At 36.2% G+C, this 20,208-nt stretch overlaps 2 protein-coding genes across 2 annotated transcripts; one reads left to right on the top strand and one right to left on the bottom strand.

Moving 5' to 3' along the window:
• Positions 1 to 841: 841 nt before the first annotated feature.
• LOC105976900 (uncharacterized) lies at positions 842 to 6,202 on the bottom strand. The gene is made up of 17 exons (XM_013002171.2): positions 5,713 to 6,202; positions 4,532 to 4,665; positions 4,109 to 4,305; positions 3,917 to 3,996; positions 3,630 to 3,725; positions 3,404 to 3,527; positions 3,211 to 3,269; positions 3,055 to 3,120; positions 2,852 to 2,922; positions 2,660 to 2,756; positions 2,112 to 2,186; positions 1,906 to 2,004; positions 1,673 to 1,816; positions 1,552 to 1,581; positions 1,404 to 1,466; positions 1,195 to 1,272; positions 842 to 1,096 (listed from the first exon to the last, which is right to left on the bottom strand). Exons 2-17 carry the CDS (start codon positions 4,648 to 4,650, stop codon positions 1,013 to 1,015), a joined length of 1,482 nt encoding a protein of 493 aa, XP_012857625.2. The 5' UTR covers positions 4,651 to 4,665; positions 5,713 to 6,202; the 3' UTR covers positions 842 to 1,012.
• Positions 6,203 to 11,472: 5,270 nt separating this feature from the next.
• On the top strand, positions 11,473 to 15,408 carry LOC105976913 (MACPF domain-containing protein At4g24290). The gene is made up of 8 exons (XM_088821807.1): positions 11,473 to 11,709; positions 11,767 to 12,241; positions 12,428 to 12,666; positions 13,160 to 13,328; positions 13,792 to 13,860; positions 13,964 to 14,150; positions 14,281 to 14,447; positions 14,535 to 15,408. Exons 2-8 carry the CDS (start codon positions 11,936 to 11,938, stop codon positions 15,216 to 15,218), a joined length of 1,821 nt encoding a protein of 606 aa, XP_088677933.1. The 5' UTR covers positions 11,473 to 11,709; positions 11,767 to 11,935; the 3' UTR covers positions 15,219 to 15,408.
• Positions 15,409 to 20,208: the final 4,800 nt, after the last annotated feature.

Genomic DNA, 20,208 nt, shown 5'->3' with positions numbered 1-20,208 from the left:
ATGGGGTTAAGTGCTATTTATCCAAAAAAAATTAATACCGTGTGAAGTAACATAAATTATTGTTATGTAAGAAAACTTTATTGTGGAAACAAGTTTGAAAAGTACTTATTTTACAAAATTGAAAAGATTTATCTCTTTCCCGATGATTTATTAATTTTATATTCACAGATTTGAAATTGAAGAAAAAAAAAATGTGAACCAACCAATAATACCACAACTTAACTTACTAAAGATAAAATAAAATATTTGGTGGTGTCTTTACTTTTCTTTTATTTTCTTCATATTTGTTTTTTAGTATTAGTGTTTCCCTATCCAAAATCCAAATCACGTGTCTCGATGCCTTTTCGAATTTTTCGAATTTGAATGAATGAAGTTATAAATGAGTATGGGCCATATTTAAATGCACAAAGTATATAAAATTGCAAATTATACATCTTTCTAATATAATCCGAGTTACCATTCCGATCCGAAATTTTCAATTTTGGAATGATATTCTTCAATCCGAATTTCAAAATTATTTGGTTCGAAATTAGAATATATATGAGATTTCAATTTTCGATCCGATTTTAAGTTCTGGAAATTCATTTTTTTCCAAAATATTACACTTAAAATACCAATATTATGCATTTTATAGAATTGGAACTAATTTTTTCATTCCAATTTCCAAAATTCCGATTCCAAATTCTTTTTAATAGAATTGGAACTACTTTTTCACTTCCAAAATCAGAATTTTTCTCAAAGGACTTCGATTCGATCCATCCAATTTTAACACATGGATAACCCACATGAAACGATAGTAAGTAATGCTCATAAACAAGCGAAAATAAATACGAGCAGGGAGTAATGCTAATAAAAAACCAAAACTTATAAACTATAATGTACTTATATAAGTGAACTTTGTAATCGTACTAGTCATGAACTAAAAGAAACTTCGAACGTCAAAACTGCAAAAATGGTGCACTCGAATCCAAGACCAGCATTATACATATATTGCCTATTGACTGAGTTTTGGTCAAACAGACGCAGGAGGTTTAGGCCGGTTCGCATACTTTCCGTATCTTTTCGCAATATCGGGATCCGATAGCGTATCCCACAACTGCAAACGATTAAAGCAAGCATGAGGCGATAAAAAAATAATTATAAAAAAAAAACAAATTGATAAAAAAAAAAAACAATTCTGATGATCACACACACCTGCAATTTTCCCTTGGCACCTCCAATTGCTAAAGTAAAGGGGCTATCTTGTGAGAAGGAGATGGAAAACACAGCTCCCTGAAAAACGATTTTAAGCCCGTGTCAGTTCAAACGCAATATAAATGTTTATAACGAGATCCCTTAACAACAATTCAAGTCAGAGATTATCACATATTTTATAGAAGAAAAAAAAAACGAGCAAAACATACAGCTTTAGGATTTTTGGACGCAATGCATGAAGGCTGCTGGTCTGATAAATCCCAGAGTTTCACCTGCATGAAGAAAATATCATTAAACTTGCAGGGAAAAATAAATAGGGTTAAAATTGAATTTAAATAAACAGAGGGATAGGCGAACCATTTTATCCTCGGAACCGGTAGCAAGAAGCTGCAAGAATTTATCATCACGACGTGAGTACATAATAAATATATAAAATGTTGAATAATAGAAGGGGTGATGAAGAAGTAGGGTTACATACATTTGGGACTAAACTATTATACACAATTGTGCAAACGGCTTTGTCGTGTGCATGGAGAGTGAAACTTGGCTTCGACTGAGACGATAATTCTGAGCTAGCGGTACGGATATCGAAACCAGTAACCGTGCCGTTTTCAAGACTAACCTGAAAAAAAAAGATAAATCGGTGAAAATTTATTGGCAGATGGTCAAAATTTTCCCCAATAAATGAAATAAATAAAAATGAGCACGGACCACAAACGAATGTTCTGTGTGTGGGTCCCACTCCAATTTTTCTACTTCAGCTGCAACTGTCCATTTAAATCCACTATGCGACGGTATCCTGCCATCTTTCTGCAAAGCACAATACAAACAAGCTTAGTTATTCATATATACTAATTAAGCGCTTAATCAATAAGTTGTGTCGGGCACAAGTTGTTAGCGAGATTCTCGATACATACCATAACTACAGAATGGTCGAACGATCCACTCAGAAGAACTTGAGGAGCAAAATGATTCCACGCCACTGCTTGGACCTAAAGGTACAAACAATTGTGTTATCATATCATTCAAATGCTAACCTTCGAGAAATAACTATGCCGGGACATAAACCTACATTCTGAATATTTTTTCTAATACATCATCAGTATATATATATATATATATATATATATATATATATATATATATATATAATACTTAAAACACATGTATCTAAAAGAAACATGAAACCAAGTCACGTAGGCATAAACATAAAACAAAGACTACCTTTACTTACTATAGAAGACTAGTAAAGACATATGATGGAGTATTTTGTTATCTTTTTTTAGTCTAGTATAATGAAACATTATCTTGTTGTATGCTTGCTTGTATGCTTATGTTGCAAGTTTGCATGGTTGATTTTTTTATTTTCAGACCAAGTCGCGATAATGGTAAACGGTGCGAAAGATTATGATCCCATGTAAATAATCGCAATGAAGAGTGATTTAAAAAAAACATCCAGTCTTGCCTTGTCTGTATGGTTCTCCAAGGTTAGATTACATGTTTCGGTTGCCACATCCCAAATCTTGACCAACTTGTCAGCACTTGCACTAGCAAGTAGGTTCCTGAACATATGATTGAATAAATTGACAGAGAGCTACATTAGAAAACGTAGCCATCGGTGAAGAATAAATAAAACATTTGGAAGCGATTCAGATACCTGTACTCTTTATTCCAAGCAAGTCCAAGAACTGGACCTGTGTGACTGCCATCCTTGTACTTGATAGTTTTCTAAACAAAAACAAAGAAAACGAGCGATAAGAATAACGTGTAAACAGAGAAATCGAACACCATACGTGCAAGTACGCTATTAAATCCTAGTATTTCTAACCAATGTTGAAAGGCATAACTTAAGAAGCTAACCTTCTTCCCCTTTTTCTTCTTTTCGATAATGCCACCCAATGTAGCAGTTGGCTGAACTTCATCCATCTAAAACCATAAAAAAAATTACAGATAAGATTAAATAGTTCATTAACCCATAAATCAATATCCACTAATGAAATGACTCAATCTACATACAATGTCAAGGTCCCAAATTTCAATAGTCGGTTCCATTGAGCCAACAGCAATGAAGTTTCCTATTGACAAGCAAATATCACTTGACGAGGTCAGTAGACATAATTAAAAAAAGCAAAGGGGACCACATGTATTAGAGGCTAGCATATACATACATATATATGTGTGTGCATATATATATATGCAGTTTCATTACCTTTATCTCCTCCGTTAAGGGGACAATCAAGCCAAGCCGTGCAAAGGGGAAATGCTGGAATGACAATATCATGATGTACGTACATGTTCGAATCACCGTCTGTAGGGTCTTCCAATATCCAAACCTGTTTTTAGAGAGAGAGAGACTTCAAATCAATCACCGCCTAATATTGAAAAGAACTTAAAGCTGCAATTTTTCACAACATCCTTCACAAACAATTACGTGCCTCAAGGTGGCTGACATCATCCTCATTTCGAGCACAGACTATGACAGCATCTTCCGGTTTTATGGTGATATCTTCTTCCTCTTCAGAATCGTCTTCCTAAAATAGTAGAATTGTGCATCAGTTAGTGGCAAATGTAACCAATATTTGAATATATATATATATATATATATATATATATATATATATATATATATATATATATATATATATATATATATATATATATAATATATTAATTCTGTCTGCAACATTTATATTTAAGCCAAGTGATGATGTAAGCAACTTACATCCTTATCCTTCAAATAAGGGTCCACGTCATTACTTGGATAGTATAAGTTAGCTAACCCCGAGCCAAAAAGCTCGACACCTGGTCTCAAAATAAAAATTGAAAATAATGAAAGCTGGAAAATGTGTATTTTTCACAGACGAGGTGAGTTTCTACTTAACAATATCAAGATAGCGTAATCTCAAAAAATTACCATCCTCCTCTTCATCGTATTTATCCATATCTAGTTCCTTCAGTGCATTCGTTAAGCTGTCAGTTACACCCTTTGAACTGCTCGAAGCTTTTCCGAGAGCATCAGCAGCACTTAATGCACGAGCAAGTTCATCATCTTGCTTCAATGCATCATCAACATTCATATTTTCTTCGTTTTCCTCATCTTCACTCTCTTCACTGCAACGATAAAAAATAAATTAATACAAAAAAACATTTCAAATAAAAATGAGACAAGCCAAAATTTTCCATAAAAACAGCTAGATGATTATTGTTCCACATTAAACAACACTCGCCCTACTAAATTATGAGGCTTCCACTGCAGTTATGGGACATAAAACAAATAATTCAATTTACATAAAGAAGCAGGGAAAAAAAAAACAAAAAAAGGAAAACTAATGTTTACCGTAATCCCAAAACGCCACTCTTCATGATCTCCTCGAGTTCTTCTTTCGAAGGAGGATCAGCTGCAGTAGGTACTGATTTTAGGACCCCTTTCGGGATCCAAGAAACGGATGATATCATTCTCGATTACAATACCTATTCAATAGAAAAGGAATCTTAGGCAAAATTTGATATATTTACTGAAGAATGAAAATGTTTTCGCAAACATTGTTAAGGCGGATTTATATTTTTTACTCCTTCAAACATCCTCCAAAAACAAATTTCATTTTATAGAACTGTTCTCTTATTTTTATATATAGCAGAGTCATTATAAGAACTAATAAATGCATGTATATATATACACATAAAAGTTACATATTCTGACCATCCTATCATTACCTTAAAACAATAATAATTTACCATGGTACCTCTAGTTGTAGCAAACTTGATCTTAGCATGATAATATCAAAATTGTTTACACACAGATATTTAAAAGTGAGGGAGGGATAGGGGGCAAAGAGAATATCAATTATTTCTAGATTCCCATATATATAATGTTTTTGCCTGATAAACCACACCAATACAAAATCGAGAAGAAATAGAGAATCTCATCAGAACAGAATCATTCTTCTTCCATGAAAATTGATTTATTTTGTGTGTGTGTGGGGGGGGGGGGGGGGGGGGCATGGCCCCCCTTAGCCTATACTGGCTCCGCCACTAACACCAACAGAAAAAATCGAGAAGCAATAGAGAATCTCATCAGAACAGAATCATTCTTCTTCCATGGCGGAGAAGAACAAACGATAAAATTGATTTATTTTCTAAACTTTCACTACAAACTAGTTTTTTTCTCAGATTATTTCCCTACTTTAACATGAAAGAATTAATACATAACTTACCAGACTTACTATTGCTCCATTACACTAATTGAAAACATAAAAAAATGTTAATTTCTCTGTCATATAATAAAAATTCTTTCTTTCGCCCAAAATCCACGTATCCCATGTCGAACAATCACAAGGGTTGTTAAGATAAATCCACAGCCACCATATTCATATTTCTAATTTCAAAGAATACATACACATACATACATACTGAGTTACTTTCAGCTACAAAAAATCAGGGTTTTAGAGAGCTTGAATTTTAATTTAATTTGATGCAACATATTCATAAGGATGAACAATTGCGTTCAGAATCAATTACCGTAAAGAAGAAAGGAATTCCTCTGGTAGCAGATGTTCTTCGTCTTCTCAGTTCGTTGTTGGAAGGAAAAAAGAACCAGCTAGGTTTTCTCTGCAAATAAGGGAAGTGGGAAATGAGTTGGGCCGGGGTTTATCGTGAAGGCGTAAATCGAACCGGCCGGCCGACCGACCGGAAATAGTTCGGAAAGTTTTTGATGTTTATCGGAATTATTTGTTTTCGAAAATGCAAAATTTAATCAGTTCAAATTTTGCAGACGGCGCAAACAAGGGTTTTGCTACTTCTGCGACCGTTTATTAGGTTTAGCCATTTACTTATGTTTAATATTTATGAATACCTCTCACAAAAAAAAATTATATGTATATATTTGATGATAATTTAAATAGTAAAATTTATGTAAATTTATAAGCTAAAATAATTAATAAATATTAATAATATTTGGAAAATTCGAAAATTATTCGAAATTTTTGAAATTATTTTCGGATCGAATTTCAAGAATTCCAAAGATGTTCCAAAATCCTATGCTGCACGGACACTTCTAGAAGGTGAAGAGTCCCCGTATTCAATATTTGGACACTCGGACACTCCCGGACACTTCTCGGACACCCGTGTCGGGCCGTGTCGTAATTTTGCTAAAAGTAGGACACCCATATCGAGCAGTGTCCACAATTTTAAAAAAGTTGGGACACTTCTCTTACGTTGTAGAGAGCCCTAATAAAAAAATGCGCATTTTCTTTTCTCTCTAGTACACTTTTCCTCTGTTTTCTTTGTGAGTCCACCCAAAACTCCAAAAGTCTAGCATGCGACGGCGATCAAGAACACGAGCAACAAGGGCGAGTGGTTCTTTTATGCGACGACGACTTATACATATTTTTTTTAAATTTATAAATGTACCCCTATATTTTTATTATTTATAAATATACCCCCTATATTTTTTATATTTACGCGTATCCCCCACGTGTCCGTATCGTAGTTTTTGAAAATACCGTATCACCGTGTCCATATCCGCGTATCCCTGTGTCCACGAATCCGTGTCCGTACACCATAGCCAAAATCGAAATATATATATATCAATTCATGACAAGTTGATTGGATGGTTAAATCTTTTATACCTCACTTTACGAGGTGTATTTTTGGACCTCCAAAAAATGAAGTATCAAAATAACTCCTTAATTCAACTTTGCACCTTCGAAATATTTAATTTTAGCACTTTCCACTCTCAAAAATAACTTATGGCACTTTGCATAATTAAAACATATTTAATTATTCAAAGTGCACCCTAGTTTATCTTTTGGACATAATTTTCTATTGTTTAATTATTCTGAAATGCTAATCACAACGGGATTTTTATTGAAATTGACTTATTTGCAGCGGTAGTCTCATTTGTCAATTTTCTAACTTTCTAAAAAAATCGAAACTCTCTCAACTAAAAAAAGTCAAAAACTTAGAATCTAAAGGTCGTTCGACAAATTCGAAACCGAACAACTACTTTTTCGATGGTCGATTCAGGTTACTTTTACAAGGTAAAAACGAAGATTTTTTTTTTGAAGAGAGTGATTGTGTTGTGCAACATGTGGAGTATAAAAAGAAAAAAAAGAAAAAAGAAAAAGATTTGAGTAACCGTCCCGAGGACGAGAATCTAGGGTTAAGTTTTTTTTTTTTTTTTTTTTACTTTATTCCTTAGTATTATTAATATACTAATTATTAATTTGTATAACTTGGTAGGGTGATGATGGTGATTCTGACAAAGAATTTGACGATGAATATGCAAATGAGTACAATAATCCCAATATGTGTTATGATGTTCCTCAAATTATTAAAAAATTCAATATTTACAAAAAAAAAACCGATTTTTTTTTAAGCTCCCGTTCTTGCAGAGCCCGAAAACTTGAAGATCTTCAAGGAATCGTGCTCTGCAGAACGGGAGCTTCAAAAAAATTTGAAATCTTCGTTCTGTTGGGAAAATTGGTTACAAAATTGAGTCATGAACATTTTTTTATCAATGTTATTGTATGGTCTAATTGATTATATAAATCAATTTTAGAATAGATTAGTATAAACCCATTTTTATGGTGAATGAAAATTATTAGTCCAAAATATAAGGAAAGTGACATTTTGAGTTATCTCACATTGGAAAACTAGAGAAGTACTGAGTTATATATATATATATATATATATATATATATATATATATATATATATATATATATATATATATATATATATATATATATATATATAAATGTTGGGACAAAGGGTCACACGCTCTTTGGGCATTCAACTTTGTTTGGGAGAAAGACCTATTTCGAATCGTGTCCACACGTGAGCGCCGCCGTCCGTCCGGCCGGCTCATTTGTACGGATCGCATTTGGGCCTGGGCCCAAACCACTACATTATTTTTTTGGGCCAAAAACATTAGGACATGGGCCGTCAACCCATTGGACTCTCCTCTCCCGAAGCCCATCTCGATTGGGTCGTCAACCCTGTGGACTCTCCTTGCCCGAAGCCCATCTCGATTGGTTTGAATTGGTGCGGCCGAACCAATGCAAACCAATCGGCTCAACTCGAAATGGTGCAACCATTCGGCGCAAAAGACTCCTTATGTACATTTTTGCTCCAAAGAACACTACTTCTCAAACATTATAAATAGACCCCGTCTTTCCCATAATTCCTCACTTCAATCTAAACATCCTACTGCATATTTAGCCTACCCTTTACAGATTCTCTCGAAAAGTTCTACACAAAGTACAGTTCGTTGTACTTGGGATTTGGAGTGCTCCTATTCCAAGTATTTGTCGTTGTATCTTCGGAGACGATTTTCGTTCACCGTTGCGGGGAAATTTCGTCTTAAGGACAGAGTCAACTCGCCTCAGCAAACATTCATTTGTAGCAGATATTTCTAACATTCTGTAGAGGACGAAACCCTAACAATTTTCAAAAAAAATAATTGAACTTCCTGTTCTCGGCACGAAAACTTGAAGTTCGTCAAGCAACCGTGCTGCAGATCTTCAAGTTTTCGTGCCCTATAGAACGAGAAGTTCAAAATTAATTTTCTTTTCAAAATTTACCTAGATCTAATCCTAAACAAGTGTTTTTATCGGAATCGAGCCTCGTTTGCTACGGATTCAAAGTCGAAATATTTTCCGAAATTCGAATGTCTTGAGAGAGTTTGAGAGTAGGAGAGAGAATTTCAAATAAAAAAATTAAATGAAAAAGATTCGGTTGTATAGTCCCGATGCAAATAGCAACACCCTTAATTATTTTATTATCTTCAACATGATCATTTTTGTTTATTCAATTGATTTTTTTCTTCAAGGTGCAAATTGTTAGTGTATTTTCGAGCAAAAATGACTCTGTTGACTATCAGAAATTAGGTCAACAACGAAAATTCTGACCTAAAAATAAATTATGGTGCAATTTGAACAATTAAACATGTTTCAAGGGTGCAAAATGCCATAAATTATTTTCGAGGGTACAAAGTGGCAAAATAATACATTTTGAGGGGGTAAAGTGAAATTAAGCCCAAAATAACTATCACTTTGATAATTAATTAGATGCTACACCCGGTTATTTACGCTGGGTGGATTTAAACCGCAGATCTACACATAATCATAGAAACACCCATGTGTATGTGTGTTTAGTGGATAGTTATTTAATCAAATCTACGGTACATATTCACCCGGCGCAAATAACCTGATGTAGCATCTAACTCCCCTGCTTTGATGTAGGGGTGGTAAACGAGCCGAGTCGACTCGTGAGCTCGATGAGCCATCACAAAAAAAGCTCGGACTCGAGTTTTTCAAGATCGAACTCGAGCTTTCTGACGAGCCGAGCTCTAGCCAGTTTTATGTTGTTCGTTAGCTCACGAGTCGGCACGCTAGCCTTATTTATTATTTTTTATTTTTTATTTTATTTTTTTATATTATTTTTTATTTAAATAATGTATAATAACATAAAGTATTATAGAAATAAATAACAATAAAATATAAAGATTAATATATATATATATATATATATATATATATATATATATATATATATATATATATATATATATATAATTACTCTTATAAATCACAAACACTATGATATATATATTAGGGGTTGAAATGGGATGGAACGGATGGAATATGGCTTTTTTGACAAATAAATTTTTTTTTAAGTAAGAAATGGGTTCAATTCACCTGTTCCAAAAAAATTGGAATGTAAAAAATTATTTCGATTTCGGAATTCCTCGGAATCAGTGGAATTTCAGAAATTTCGTTAGTTTATAATCTCTTGTTCCAAATTCGTATATACCGAAAATTTTCACAAGATTTTTCTATCAGTTTTTTAAATTTTGTAGGAAAATGCAATAAAATCCAAAAGAGAGTTTAACAAAACGCAATACATAAAAACACATGTAAGAACAACAATTTGAATCATATATTTTTTTATACGGAAATATGCAACGTACAATTTATGATATCTATCAATTAATCTTTTTTTAAGGTTTTAATTTACCCAATCTTTTGGTATTTATATTTTACATAAAAAGTATACATAAGTTATATTATGGAATTACAAAATATATCATAAAATTATATTATATTATATATTTCGAAAAAAGCCATAAGAATATTCAAAATTAAAATTGGATCGGAAATCAGCATTTTCGGTAATTTTACATACCATTCCAATTCCTCCAAATAAATTCAAAAAAACCGAAAATCAGAACTAAAAATAGTGTTCCAAATTCAGACATTTTCGAATCAAAATTAGTGAAACTGAAAAATTTCATTCTGATCTATGTTTGATACGATTAAGCACTGAATGCTGAATGCTGAATACATAACTGAATGGATAAGAGCGGTCTCTGAATACTGAATGCTGAACCATTAAGCTCATTTGATTGTTTAAGATTAGTAATGTCTTAATAATATTAATTTACTGTTATAATCTTGACAAAATATTTCTTAATTAAAATATTAATTAACACCATATATGTATTTTTTTAGCATGATTAACTTAATTAGCAACGTGCAACAATAGTTCACGTGAATGATTCTACATCTCGCAAATGAAGTTTCACGAAAAAATATTAAAATATTTAGGTTTGAAACCCTTTGTAAGTACTTTAAAAAATACATAATAATAAATATTGTTAAGATAAATAAAAGAACAAATGATATAATTTACCTATGAATTTTGTTAGGATAAATGGAAAATTTTGTACGATACACTAAAAATTGATTTCTATAACCAGGAGAAAATTTGATAAGCAAAAAAAAAAAAAAAAAAAAAAAGAGAGAAAGAAAGTAAAATAAATACAGAAAGGAAAACGAAGGAGACATTTTGATTTCTCTATCCAAGATGTATATAATATAATTAATAAATATATTAAAAGGTGGAGACACTTTATAAAAAACAATGTATACGAATATAATATTATCATGAGGTACCATGAGATAGCAATAGTGGTGGGTACAATTCTATTCATATATTGCACTTATTCGTTCAGCATCCAATTTCCGGCTTAATAGGTCGGATCCTTTTGGAAACATTCAGAGATCATTACCAAATGCCCTGAATGCCTAATTGCTTACCGAATCAGTTTAAGGTGTCATTAAGAGGCTCATTAAGCGCAATCAAACAAGCCCTTTACACCCCTATACGAACTTGTTGAAATATAATTTTATTCTACGAACACCCGCCATAATATGTACAACTGTGTAAATTGTAATAAATAATAAAAAACAAAGAAATATTTCAATAGTAAAAAAAAAATTGATTTTGTTCTTCCCCGGCGGCTTAGTCAATCTGATTGTAGTAGGTGTTTCGTGGAAGCAAACCGCAGCACCACCTCTTTGACTTCCCGCCACTCTCTCTCTCTCTCTCTCTCTCCTTTTTTTTTTTTTTTTTAATAATCCCGTCAAACAAACAATCTTCTGCCAATGTATGTCTGAATCATTCCTTGTAAACAATCACGAAATCCAAACACTATCACTACCTAACCCCCCCGCACATAATCTTTTCAAATCAAACCCCCCACCCCCGCACACACTGAATTCTCACCAGCAATTAATCATTTAACAATCCAACAACTCTTTTTTGACTATTCTCCGATCCCCCCTTTTTTCCAACATCCAATTCATCCCAATTAATCTCTGCTGCTCCCTTTTATTTTTCCATACTTTTTTTTTTGTTGTTGCTTCAATTTGAGCAATTTCAGTAATTGATTCAAACTATGGCGAATAGCGGTGGTGGTGGTGGTGGTAGTAAGAAGGAGATAGCGTTGAGGCTGAGGAAGGCGGCGGAGGAGGCGGTGCAGTCGATTGGGTTGGGCTACGATTTGACCCTGGACCTACGGTTGAAGTACTCCAAAAAGCAGCGGAATACCGAATTTGGGTCTAGGCTGATCGCCGTTGACGATGCTCAAGTTCGCGATATCGCCGTTCCCGGGGGTATTTTGGTCCAGAACGTACCCAAGTCCATCAACTGCGACAAAGGCGAACGCATGCGCTTCAGCTCTGACGTCATACCCTTCCAGCAGGTTCATTCATTCATTCCCTCTAAAATTAATTGATTTGTCTGAATTTATTTGGGGGGAACTTTGATTAAACCATGATTGTTGAAATTTATAGGTTGTTTAATTATAGGATTACAAGTAGATGAATTTTTATTCTGATATACTATCCAAAATCAAATTGTGTTTATTTTTTGTTTTTTCGATTTGTAGATGTCGGAACATTTCAACCAGGAATTAGCACTTTCGGGTAAAATCCCGACGGGGCATTTCAACGCAGCGTTCGAATTTACGGGATCTTGGCAGAAAGACGCTGCATTCACAAAGTCACTTGCGTTCGACGGGGTTTCGATCACGCTTTACAGCATTGCGTTAGACAAGTCGCAAGTAGTTCTTCGAGATCATGTCAAACAAGCAGTGCCTTCTGCATGGGATCCTGCTGCATTAGCAAGGTCAGAAAACGAAGAAAAAAATATGTATATTTACGGCAATATCTTAATTTGAAAAATAGAATCAACTTGCTCCGTTTTTTCGTCATTGGAACTGGATTGTAATTGTTTAGTTGGTTTGTGATACATATATATATATATATATATATATATATATATATATATATATATATATATATATATATATATACGAACATGGGATATTTTTCGTATAAGCTTGTGAAGCAAATCCTCTGCAATTGAGTTATTACAGTATCACTCCTTCCATTGAATTTCAAGCATTAGAAAGATCAAAAGAGATCTCGACTCAAAAACTGAAAAAATTATAATGTATTCATAAAGGACTGGAGTAAATTGATGTAAAAGTGTGATGCTACTCGATTTTATTTATGCTCTATTGCAGTTAGCCTCTGTTAATCAATATGCATGACCTAACTTTCGATATTTCTATGTAGAATGACTAATTTTCGTAAATTTTTTTTTTATTTATTTTCAGGTTTATTGAGAAATACGGCACACATATAATTGTCGGTGTGAAAATGGGAGGGAAGGACGTTGTATATGTAAAACAGCAGCACTCGTCGCCTCTTCAGACCATTGATGTACAGAGAAGATTGAAGGATGTGGCGGACAAGAGGTTTACTGATGCAAGTGGCAGTGAAACGGTTTGTTTCGATCATTTTAAATTTTGACTTTTTAATAATCATATTTTTTATTTTGTAGTCAAAATTAAATTTCCATAGCCAAACATTTGATGCATTAGATAAAAAATTCTCAAATTTTGAAAATACTTATCATGTGGTGTGTACCATCAATCCTGAATTTGTAAAAAAGTTAGGAAATTTATAAATATTTAATTACCACAGATGAAACCGAAGATTATCTAGTCAAGCATCTCTACAAGTTTTCACCCAATAACATGCCATAGTTCTTGTTGTGTCCCGTTTAAACGAGAATCCATTATTTGATATTTTGCTTATAATCTCAATATGCTTTAGTTACAAATGTCAATAATACAGACGGGTCCGAGTTAATTTGGGCATTTCGTATCTGATCATCGTGAATTCTTGAAAAAATGATATAATTTGCAACACACTGATTAAATACTCGTATTCGACCGATTTTCAGAGTGCGGCTAATGAAAGAGGATTCGGCTTGTTGGATTCCAGTTCACAAAGCTTTCACTCTAATCAAGAGGTAATTAATACCTCTGCAAAAATTAAATTTATTACACGATGAGCTGATCTTGTTATAACTAAACTTATAAGATTATTGAATATACTGATATCGAAAATCCCAGGAAATAACCTTCTTCTGGAAGAGGAGAGGCGGAAGCAGTGTTAGGAACATGCCTCATAGTAAGTGGTGTCAAACTGTACAGTTAGATCCCGAAGCAATCTCGATGTCTTTTATTCCAATTTCGTCGCTCTTGAGTGGAATCGATGGCAATGGATTGTTGGTTCACGCAATCAATCTATACTTGCGCTGTAAGCAACACGTTCGTTCATTCGTTCGTTGTACTTAATTATCATAAGTGATATTATTACTATTATTATTATGGAAAGCAAAATGCTATCTGGTAGATGATAAACAAACTACGTTTCTCGTCAAATGCAGATAAGCCACCTATAGAAGAGCTTCATCAGTTTTTGGAATTTCAACTTCCGAAGCAATGGGCACCTGTATTCGGTGATGTTCCACTTGGTCCCGATAGAAAACAGCAAGGAGCTGCGTCTTTGAAGTTCAGCTTGATGGGTCCCAAGCTTTACGTAAATACCGATGAGGTAAAACATCTCTCTCTCGTATCCAAACATTGCCTTGGTTATCGTATGCCGTTACAGAAATATTTATGAACTTGTTCGAATTAATAGGTGGATGTCGGAAACAGACCAGTAACCGGTCTTCGTCTCTACTTGGAAGGAAAACGAAGCAACTGCCTAGCAATCCATTTGCAGCACCTCTCCTCCTTACCAAAAACCTTTCAGCTTCAAAACGAATCAATTCAAAACAACAACTACAACTCTCACGATCGAAGATATTACGAAAAGGTACAATGGAAGAGCTTCTCCCACATATGCACAGCCCCCGTCGAATCCGAAGACGATTTCTCCATAGTCACCGGCGCTCAGTTCCAAGTCAAAGAAACCGGCATGAAAAATGTGCTTTTTATTCGACTCCAATTTTCGAAAGTAATCGGTGCGACGGTCGTGAAGAGGCCAGAGTGGGACGGGTCACCTTCGATGGTTCAAAAATCAGGGATTATATCGACTTTAATTAGCAGCCGTTTTTCGACTACCGGACAAAAAGCTGCTCCAAACCCTTCTGAGGTTAATGTAAACTCAGCTCTGTACCCTGACGGACCGCCCATGTCTGCACAAGCACTTAAGCTTTTGAGATTTGTTGACACGACTGAGATGAAGCGGGGCCCACAGGATTCCCCGGGGTACTGGGTGGTTTCGGGTGCTAGGCTTGTCGTTGAGAATGGCAAGATTTCGATTCGTGTTAAGTATTCTTTATTAGCGGTTATTTTGCAGGATGAAGAGGTACTATTATAGGGGTGTGTGGGTGTGGGTGTGTGTGTCACTGTTTGTGTTTTTGTGTTGTAAAAAAGTGAAAGAAAGTATGTATGTAATATGTATAATATATGTATGCACTGTAGGAATTAGATGGTTAATAATAGTATTGAATGAATTATTGTTGTTTTACTCTTTCTCTCCATGTAATTAACATTTTCTTTGAAGCTTTCATTTTTGTTGGTGCTAATTTTTTATTTAGTTTTATGAAATATCTTTACTTTAAGAAATTCAAATTAGATTTAGTTTTTAACTAGAATTGTTGTAATGTTATTTACCAGTTCTTGCTAAAAGAGTTCATATGTGACTTTACTATAAGTAAGTTTGGTTACAATTCTACTCCCCATCAATTTATTTCTTGCAACAGAGTTTGAATTTTGTTTTAAAAAAAATATAATAATAAAATAAGAATTGTGTCATATAACTGTAGCTTCATGAGATTTGATGTGAGTTGAACCCGTTGATCTAAATATTAGTACTGCCAGCATGGAGCATGGATCTAATAATGAAATTAAATTAAATTATTAATTATTTATATATCTTAATCTACCTAAAATGAAAAATTTTAATAGCTTGTTCAATTTAATTCTCGTTATCCTTCGGAGAAAAATGCAGTGGTGGAATCAGCATAGGGCCAAAGGAGGCCACGACCTCCAACATTTCTTTTTTGAGCAAATTCAAGTCCATTACAAGGGGAAGTAGAGGAGGGGGACTCGAACTCTAGACATTTACCCTATTGGTAAATGCTAAGTACCAACTCTCCTAATAAGGATTGGTACGACCTCCAACATTTAGCGAACCCATATTATTTAATATAAAAGTTTAATTTTGTTTTTCATGTATAATATCATTGTCGGCCCCTTCTCGGAATTGTTTTTAATGCATATAATATTTTTTTTCTATAATTAATTGAACTTTCAATTTCACACAATTCTTTAATGGCTTAATTCCGCTTTGCACCTCTGAAATATAGCATTGTGGCACTTTGCACCCTTTAAATTTTTTTATAGCACTTTGCAGCGTCGAAACAAATCAATCATGCATAATGCATTCCGAATGAATTTTAAAGCTAATGAAGGTAATTTAATATTTTTTGAAGTATTTTTTAGGATGTCAAATGTCAAATCATTTTTTTTATTCATCAATCATTTCTAAATTACAAAGTGCAAAAATAAAAATAATTTTCATCAACATATTAAAAAAATCAAAAAATATATTTTACAAAAACAACAAAAACAAAATATATACATAGTTACATATATATATATATATATATATATATATATATATATATATATATATATATATATATATATATATATATATATATATATATATATATATTGATGATGCTAAAATATAGCTCACCTAGGGTAGTATAGAAAACGAGCTGGGAGAGCAAAGCGGATCAGTAGCTTGATAACTTGATGATCCTGAGGTCCCTGCGAAAAGAGCACACGTGAACTAAGCCGGGGGTTGATCCGGCGGAAACCCCTCCGACGCTCAAGTCAGATGTACGGATCGTAGAGATAGCTGAGAGAATAATATTCGAGGTTTCTTGTCAATAATGAGAACGTACCTTTACAAATGAATAAAACTTCTATTTATATGTCGTTGATTGAGTTGGGCTTATTTTGTTGGGCCCAAGCCTTACTTTGAAGGTGCTTGGGCTTTCGCGTAATGGGCCCGAGTACTTTCGTGTATTGGGCCTAATTATTAAATAAATTGGGGCCCATTGGGTCGGCCCAATTAGGTATATCATTAAGCCCCCCAACTCTCGATTCGAGACGGGGACTTGTGTAGAGGGATCCGGATCGTGTCGAGAGTTAATTGCGTCGTGTATTGAATTGTTTCCGTTGGTGGTGAATTAATTCCTTAATTTAAATAAGGGATTATTGTATTTATTTGGCAGCAAGGTATATATTTAAGGGTTTTAAATAATATACCAGGGCTAGATAAATAGACTCCTTGTGCGGTGGAAAGCGTTAAACTTCAACGCCTACGTAATATATATGGGTATGTATTTTTAATTCTCAGTCTTCTTCTGTGCTATTCTTCTCTTCAAAAATATTTTTTGCGGTAGAGTAGAAATTTTTTGTTTTCTTGATTGCTTCTCCGGAGAAAAAAAAAAAATTCATGTCGAACCCGGGTAATTCGAAACCGTTGCGAATTAAACTTCGAGATCCGGTTGAAGGAGGCGAGAAAACGTTTGGTACGGTGGGTATGGGGCATGAGAAGCCTGTAGTATCGGGTGTGGAAACCGGATCCGCAGTGGGCGTTGCACGAAATTCTGTGCAGATGGGGGTGGTAGATGGCTCGGAGGAGGAAGGCGGCTTGAGCCGCGTGGAAAGTCGGCTAACTGCTGGTGAGAGAAATCCTCTCTTGGAAAGTGGGGAGCCGAGCCGGTGTCAGGAGCCGTTGGCTTGCCTCGGGAAGGAGGAGGTTAAAGGGGGGGCTGCCATTCCACGTGGTCCAATGGGGGATGGACGCGCGCGCGCGTCGGGCACGGTGGCCGAGGCACGCGCACGCGCGTCGGGGCTGGGGGGAGAAGGACGCGCGCGAGCGTCGGGCGTGGGGGGACGCGAGCGGGCGGTTGGTGAGTGCGCGACCGACGCGCGTGGGGCGGGGGAAGGGGCGGACGCGCGCGCGCTGCCCAATAGGGGCGCGTGCGCGCGCGCGTCGGCGGCTGGGCGGGGAGCGCGTGAGTGCGCGTTTGAAGTGGGTTCTAGCGCGCGTGGGGGCGCGCGTCTGGAGACGGCGCGCGCGCGTGCGGGCGCGTCCGGATCTGGTTTTCGGCTCCGTTCGCGCGAGCGGGTCGGGCAAAATGAGGAGGGAATTTTCGTTGAAGATGATGTGAGTGTTAGCGGTTCCGTAAGGCGAGAAGTCATCGAATCTTGGAGTGACGATGTAGAAGCGAATGATAATGTTAGTGAGCAAGTAGATGGAGTTGTGGCTAGTAGGCGTTTTTCTCGACGCCAAGTTGTTGATTTTGGAAGTGATAGCGATGATTCTAGTCGATCGTATTCGTCGAGTGAGCGTGTGGTGTCGAGTAATGAAGTTGATCTGGTGGATGAGGAAGGGGAGGAAGATGATATTCCGTCTGGTGATGTTGAGGTTGATAAGAGAAGGCAAAAGAAAAGGAAACCAATTAATTTGGACTTAGTTAATTTTGATAGTGCGTTGACGGAGGAGCATTTGCACTCTATTCGTCGTTTATCTGGAGCGCCAAGTAATGTTGAGTTGTTGTTGCCTTAGAAGGGGGACCGTTTGTATTCGCCACCCGATGGATTTCATACGGTGTTTTTGGGTTACTTGACGTGTACATCTCAGATTACGCCGCATCCGACCTTGTTGAAGGTCTGCGAGGAATTCAAGATTGGGTATAGTCAGCTAACGCCCACTGCTGTTCTGATGTTCCAGGCGTTTCATTTTAGGGTGGTTCGAGTAGGTCTGCCTGTGTCTGTGAGTTTATTTAAGGCGTTATTTACGTTACATCGGCCCAATAAGATGCCTTTCTTTTGCTTTCATCCTCGCGTTCATTACCAATTCGTGAAGAGTGTGAAGCTATCTTTGGGGAAATGGAAGACCTATTTTTTTTACGTGAGGGCTCCCACTTTTGACGTTCCCGTAGTTTGGAATCCTACGTGTGAGAGTTTCGCGATGACTGCAAATATGGCGAAGAGGATTGAGGAATCTGGATTGTGTGATGTGGAATTTGATCCGAGGAGTTTGATACCGACGGTGAAGGGTAGCGTCGTATATCCTTTTGTTGCTTTGACTTGTGTTCCTCTCTCTTTTTTTTTTTTTTTTTTTGTAGTGTATTTCCCATGTTTCTTATGTGTTTGTTATCTCTTGTAGATGGGGGTATCACCTTTGCAGCACTTCAAGCTAAGGCGAATGGGTCGTCGAAGAAGAAATCGAAGAAGGTTCCCTGTGTGTTGGGAGGTTCTTCAAATGGTTTGACTCGTGAGGATGTTCATGTGAAAAGTTCTCGAGTAGTCGCCGATGATCGTAGCAGTGCTGGTGAAGTGGAGGGGCGTCCACCGACGAGGGATCGTGGCAAGGGAAAGATGGTGGATACCGAGTATGTGGCTGTGCCTAAGCGTCCACGGGTTGTCCCAGAGGAGACCTATGCTTTCCATGGTGGAGGAGGGAAACAATTGTTTACCTATGGCGTGAATCGCGATGGTAAGGAGTCGTATTGGGATGTGTCGGATCGTGATCTACCTATGTTGAGTACCGAGGGATTCGTTCGGGAGTATGATCGTGCCCGGATGTCTGGTAAGGGCCCTTGTCACATGTTGGAGTTAGCTGGTGGGGACATATGTCTGGTGAGTCCTTGTTTATTTGAGACTAGATGAAATGTTACTTCTCCTCTTCTTTGTGTAAATTTATTGTTCTATTTATTTATTTTTTAGTTGGTAGCGACTTGGAGATATCTCATGGAGCATGGTAGGAGTGTGGAGGCTAGGGAGGAAGATGAAAGGGCTCGAAGTCAAGCGCGTGAGGATGAACTTCTAAGCCAGTTGGAGGTGGCACGGTCCGATCTTGCTCTACGCTCGGAAGAGCTTGCTCGGCGGACAGAGGAGCTTGTTGAGAAGACAGAGGAGCTCGAGGTTATTCGAAGTGAAGCGAAGGCGTATAAGGATGATGTTCATAAGTTGAACGTATGCTACGACCAGCTCAAAGAGAAATATGAAGTTGAGAAGGCGACGGGGAAGAGGTTCCTGACGACATCAGGTGGTGTGGCCTATAGGGAGTCCATCGTGGAGGAAACCAAGGTTAGCTTCCGAGGTAGTGACGAGTGTACTGCTATGATTGAGGAGCACGCATTGGCTGTGGTTTATAAGCCATTAGTGCGCGCTTGTCGCAAATATCTGCGCGATGCGGGTGGTATTAGCGAGAAAGTTATTCGTGGGATGGAAGCTGGCATATCCGATGAAGAGGAAGATGAGATAAATGCCAATGGGAT

Source organism: Erythranthe guttata, chromosome 8 (assembly GCF_056151865.1).
Source record: "Erythranthe guttata isolate IM_541 chromosome 8, IM_541, whole genome shotgun sequence".
NCBI lineage: Eukaryota > Viridiplantae > Streptophyta > Magnoliopsida > Lamiales > Phrymaceae > Erythranthe > Erythranthe guttata.
The sequence above is the reverse complement of the archived record's forward strand: the minus strand, read 5'-3'. Positions and strand labels throughout refer to the sequence as shown.

Excerpts from the sequence above, each read along its gene's own strand:
- LOC105976900 (XM_013002171.2), bottom strand. The coding sequence starts at position 4,650 with ATGATATCATCCGTTTCTTGGATCCCGAAAGGGGTCCTAAAATCAGTA. Across the intron at positions 4,306-4,531 it reads AGTGGCGTTTTGGGATTACG|TGAAGAGAGTGAAGATGAGG; the intron begins GTAAACATTAGT and ends TTATCGTTGCAG. Across the intron at positions 1,097-1,194 it reads GTGCCAAGGGAAAATTGCAG|TTGTGGGATACGCTATCGGA; the intron begins GTGTGTGTGATC and ends AATCGTTTGCAG.
- LOC105976913 (XM_088821807.1), top strand. The coding sequence starts at position 11,936 with ATGGCGAATAGCGGTGGTGGTGGTGGTGGTAGTAAGAAGGAGATAGCG. Across the intron at positions 13,861-13,963 it reads GCTTTCACTCTAATCAAGAG|GAAATAACCTTCTTCTGGAA; the intron begins GTAATTAATACC and ends CGAAAATCCCAG. Across the intron at positions 14,151-14,280 it reads AATCAATCTATACTTGCGCT|ATAAGCCACCTATAGAAGAG; the intron begins GTAAGCAACACG and ends CGTCAAATGCAG.